Here is a 5,759-nt window from a genome sequence, read left to right as displayed (position 1 = left end):
TTGTATGATTTGAATTTTTACTATTTATTATTATCTATTTCACTTCAGCTGTTCAAAAAAATTAGGGTTACATGAAAAGTTTTGTGTATAATGCAACTGAAATTTTATAAAAAACACCGAGTATATAGCATTAAGTACTTTAAATAGCATAATAAAAAGAATAACTTAAAAGACAAGAAACTAACTAAAAATAAATACTGTCTGGAAAAAATTAAAACAAAAAATTGCATAAATTGATAAAAATTAGTGTAACTATATAAAATTTCCTTCCCTAATCTGTTACATGATATTGGCTCCTTCAATCTTTCTTACATTTTTCTAGGTACAGTGATAAGGAAAATATTACAGACCTTGCATTCTACCATGGAGAGAAACTATCCATGTTATTAACAGCACAGTTGCATAATTATAGTACAACTTTTTATATTATAATTTACAAATTCCTAGAAGAAAAAGAAGCCAGCATCAGATTTGAGAAAGATACTGAATTTCAAGGAAGTGGTCTCTGATGTCTAATGACCCCCTTCATGGTAGATGATGCATTTTTTTTACCATAAAATACCATGTTCCTTCTCCAAAGCTTATTCATGGCATTTGTCATCTCTGAGTTTCTCAGAGTGTAGATTATTGGGTTCAGCATGGGGGTTATGACTGTATAAAACACACTCAATGATTTGTCAATGGGGAAGGTCTTCGCAGCTCTCACATACATGAAAATGCAGGGAACAAAGAAGCAGACAACCACGGTGATGTGGGAGCCACAGGTCTGGAGGGCTTTCCGCCTCCCTTCCTGACTCAGGTCCTTCAGAGAGCGCAGGATGACTCCGTAGGAGACGAGTAAGAGCAGAAACACAGCAGTGCAGATCAGTCCTCCATTTGCTGCTACTAAGAGGCCAACGATATAGGTGTCAGTACAGACCAGTCTCAATAGAGGGTACATGTCACAGAAAAAATGATCAATGACATTGGGGCCACAGAACGGGAGCCCGAAAATAGTGCTAAGCTGAATAATGGAGTGCAGAAAACCTCCAACCCAGGACACCACCAGCAGTGCAACACACACCCTCTGCCTCATGATCACCAGATAGTGCAAGGGCTGACAGATGGCCACATAGCGGTCATAGGCCATCACCAGCAGAAGGAAGACCTCTGACCCACCAAAAAAGTGCTCTGTAAACAGCTGGGTCATACAGGATTGGAAGGATATGGTATTTTTCCCTAAGAACAAGCTTGAAATCAATTTGGGAGAAATAGATGAGGAATAAATGACATCCATAAATGATAAACTAGCAAGAAAAAAGTACATCGGCGAATTCAGGATCTTACTAAACGTTACAGTCGCCACAATAAGCATGTTGCCCAACATGGTCAAAATGTAGAAGAACAAGAACATAATAAAAAGGACTTTCTGCTCCTTTGGATCCTGAGTGAGACCCAGGAGGACAAAGTGAGTCACATTGCTCCTTGGTTCCATCTATTCCTCACAGGTGCTGGCTTCACATATGAGGAGCAGTTTACCTATGAATCAAGTCAAAAAACTAAAAACACCTTTACATGGATTATAAGCTTAATGTACTTTATTCACCCAACGTGTTAAACCTGACATTAGGATCATAAAGTCAAAGAAGACTGTTTCCCTATTCTCAGTGATTAGATGTATAATGAGGGGTCAGACCATAACAACCAATTTTATAAGCGTCACTATAAATAGGTTCATATGGATAAGGGTTAACATTTCCAGAATGTCTATAATCAACTCTGGATCTGGGAAGGTTTCTCAAAGAAAACAATACTTCAGCTGAGTTTTATAGGAAAAGTGAAATAATAAGAGTGGATAAATAGGGAATTCCATGAAAAGATGAACCAAGTACAAAATCACAAAAGTGAAATATTTAAGTAAAGAATCATTTAAGGTAACTTACACATTCAAAGTGGGGAGAACAAATTTAGGAATAAATATGTGTATGCAACTATCTAATTGACATATCCAAAAAGATATCAATTTAATATTTATTAAAATAAATTTTAATCATATTTATTAAATTTATTAAATACATTTTCAATATTCCACAATTAACCTATTCCTTCCTAAATGTACTCCATCTCATTTTGTGGTAGACAATAGTTTAATAAAAGGAAATATTAACATTGTAAGAATATCTATCATTTTAATGCCAAACTATATGTTAGATGTTATCTCTTCTTGGACTTCTCAGATGGCTCAGTGGTAAAGAATCTCCATCCAAGCAGGAGACAGGGGTTCAGCTCCTGGGTTGGGAAGATCCCTTGGAGAAGGAAAGGGCAACCCACCCCAATATTCTTGCCTGGGAAATCCAACGGACAGAGGACCCTGGTGGGCTACAGTCCATGGGGTGGCAAAGATTTGGATATGACTTAGGGATAAACAAATCTCCATGCTTACACTGGTGTTTTATATCTCCATATGTATATGTTTAAGTGCATGTACTCTGTGCACTTATAAAATCACATTTAATGTATCAAATTTAGTCTTCACTGTAAGAAATATTGTTAACTTCACTTTTTAAAGACACAGGCTTATAATATTTAATTTTCTAAAAATCATACATTTCTCAGTGAGAGAAACTGAATTTTAAACTAGCTCACTTCAAAAATCTTGTGATTTCAGGAAAAGGTTTCCAAATTTTCAATTCTTATAAATCCAAGTTTGCAATTTCCTACATAGTAAATAAATCTACACAACTGAAAAATCCAGCATCTACTACTAACTGTTATAAATTTACCTTTTGGATTCCAGTTCACAGTCAGCAAGAAGCCTTTTCAACTATCTCGTAAAGACATAGAAATGTCTTCAATCCAGTGTGAACACCAAGGACAAAAACCTGCATTATTCCTAAAAATATATTTGATTTCACATGACTATGTCAGCCTCTTTTCTTAATAGAATTTTCTAAATATTTCAGAAAATTGTTATTACTCACCTTGTAGAAATGTTTTTTAAAAATTCCCCCAAAATTCCATATTACAAACAGAAAAAATATTTTTTCCAGCTTAAGATAATTAAAACAGCAGACAAATCTATGTCATATAAGTTAACAACTATTTTGAAAAGGAAATTGCTCTAGTAACTAAACTGTTTTCCAGTAAATTCAATAAAGAAAATATTCTATGCAGCTTTTTTCCCCTACCTCTTTCTATTGTGTTAGTATAGCAAAAGAAACTTACTGAGATTTTGAGAGCTCATTATGGAAATAGTTATTGCAACTCCTGAAAAAGGTATAATAGTTCTAAAGAGGATAGCATCATCTCCCTGACAGAGGCAAAGATCATGGGATCTTATACCTTCTAATCAGGTTTATCAAGTCGTGAATTTGGAGAGTATCCAAGACTGCTGCAGCTGCTGCTGCGAAGTCGCTTCATGTCCGACTCTGTGTGACCCCAGAGACGGCAGCCCACCAGGCTCCCCCGTCCCTGGGGTTCTCCAGGCAAGAGTGCTGGAGTGGGTTGCCATTGACTTCTGCTATCCAAGACAGACTCTTGCTTAATTATATTCCCTGTGATTTTCCACCAAATCTTAACAGAACATCTCTATGTCAAGATACTGTTAGACCAATGACATAGTTGGGGTCAGGAAGATATAACAAGGAGAAAAATATAGCTTCAGAACCATTATGGAAACTTTGCCAGTAGAGAATAAAATATTAGCACTCTCATTTTGCTGCAAGACAAGTGAATTTATCACTTATTTCCCCATTTATCCATAGGAAGCTTTTCTTTCTTTTTATCTAATTCTTAATGTGTTCTGCCTGTAAGTGTGGGGCTGGGTATGATAAAATTTTATCTCCAGTTTAGATGCAATAGCATTATTTATCCAATCTATTTTTTTTTTAAGTTTTATTGAGGGCCTACTTTGTGGCAGGCTTTACCTGTGAGCCAGAGAATGAAGCATCAGTAAAGAGGGGAAAAAAATCAGGATAAAAGTGCTACTGCATTCAGCTTGTATATAATACAGCCAGTCACTTAAAAATTGAACAACTTCCCAGGTGGTGCTAGTGGTAAAGAACCCACCTGCCAGTGCAGGAGACTTAAGAGACCTGGATTCGATCCCTGGGTCGGGAAGATCCCCTGGAGAAGGAAATGGCAACCACTCCAGTATTCTTGCCTGGAGAATCCAACAGCTAGAGGAGCCTGACGGGCTACGTCCATAGGGTCACAAACAGTCAGACACGACTGAAGTGACTTGTACACACACAATAAGGTAATGATGATCTGTGATCCACGCTAGTAAAACAAAACACAGGGAACTGTGACAGAAAGGAAGAGGGAGAGTGCACAGCAGACAATAATAAAAGGTCTTTAGAAAGGCTAATAATTCTAGCTGGAATCCAGCAGCTGAGAAGCAACTACATAACAGTGTTGCATGTCCTAAGCTCCAATGTTGGAAGTAACCTAGAGAGTTGAAGACACTGAAATGTCATTGTGCCTGAAGTGAAATAGGGAAGGAGCGGACAGAACAGACTGAGGCTGAAGAGGGAGACAGGACAAGAGCCCTGAAGAGCAGCACAGATCTTGGTTAGGAATTTGGCTTTAGCTTAATGTTTCTTTAAAATTAGAGTGAGCTTCCTGGTGACTCAGGCAGCAAAAATCTGCCTGCAATGCAAGAGACCTGGGTCCGATCCCTGGGTCAGAAAGATTCCCTGGAGAAGAGAATAGCTACCCACTCCAGAGTTATTGCCTGAAGAATTCCATGGATAGATAAGTCTGGTGAGCTCCAGTCCATGGGGTCGCAAAGAGTCAGACACGACTGAGTGACTAAGCACACGTGCAAAGTAAGATAAGCAATCTTTTAGTTAAGGGAAGCATCCATCTCATAAATATCTGAAAAATTAAGGAGGCAGAGCCTCTTGAGAGGTGCTACCAAATGCTGTGCTACAGTGCGATAGTGCCAGGATATACATAGAAAGAACGATTCTATCCATTTGTGCTTCTGAAGGGAAAACTAAAGTGTTGGTCGCTCTGTGGTGTCTGATTCTTTGTAACCCCATGGAACCCACCAGGCTTCCCCGTCTGTGGGCTTTCCCAGGCAAGATTACTGGAGTCGGTAGCCACTCCCTTCCCCAGAGGACCTTTCCCACCCATGGAGCAAACCCGCGTCCCTCTATCTCCTGCACTGGCAGGCAGGTTCTTTACCACTAGCGCCACCGGGGAAGCCCAGACACAGTTACTACAACAGACATGAGTCTGAGCAAGCTCCAGGAGATGGTGAAGGACATGGAAGCGGGATGTGCTGCAGTCCATGGGGTCGCAAAGGGTCTGACACGGCTGAACAACAACAACGCAGGAATTCAGTAAAAAAGAAAAAAGAAAGAAAGAAAAAATGACTATAGTAGCCTAAAATTTTTTCTCTAGATTCCTTGTGGTCCTCTGTTTCTGCTTTTCTTTCTGCCTGTAAGGTAGAGACACAAACGTTTGAATTTTTCTAGGAAAGAACAACTTTCTATGAGATAAATGAAGCCCATTTTATGAGACCCCATCCCCAACTGTAGTGAACACTGGGAGTGTGTGATTACCCAAAACTCTTTTCAGGGCAGCATACGTAAGTTGTTAGTTTCCAAAGTGTAAACCCGTTTTCCCTAAATAAAATCCAGAGAGCTACATTACCATGTCCTCCTGCAAAGTGGATGAAAATATTTGACTTAAAATCTGACAAACAGGAGCATTTGTGCAAGGCTTTGGGTGGATACTAGTTATCTGGGCTAAGCAATTCTGAGAATCATATT

The 5,759-nt window shown here is 38.8% G+C and overlaps 1 protein-coding gene across 1 annotated transcript; it reads right to left on the bottom strand.

The window, feature by feature from the left end:
- Positions 1-490: 490 nt before the first annotated feature.
- Positions 491-1,474, bottom strand: LOC136174456 (olfactory receptor 4A47-like). Its single transcript, XM_065944647.1, has one exon. It carries the CDS (start codon positions 1,472-1,474, stop codon positions 491-493), a length of 984 nt encoding a protein of 327 aa, XP_065800719.1.
- Positions 1,475-5,759: the final 4,285 nt, after the last annotated feature.

The sequence above is a fragment of the Muntiacus reevesi genome, chromosome 9 (assembly GCF_963930625.1).
Source record: "Muntiacus reevesi chromosome 9, mMunRee1.1, whole genome shotgun sequence".
Taxonomy (NCBI): domain Eukaryota; kingdom Metazoa; phylum Chordata; class Mammalia; order Artiodactyla; family Cervidae; genus Muntiacus; species Muntiacus reevesi.
This window is presented reverse-complemented; position numbering and strand designations above follow the sequence as displayed.

What these genes read in the sequence shown, in the direction of transcription:
- LOC136174456 (XM_065944647.1), bottom strand. Translation starts at nt 1,474, where the DNA reads ATGGAACCAAGGAGCAATGTGACTCACTTTGTCCTCCTGGGTCTCACT.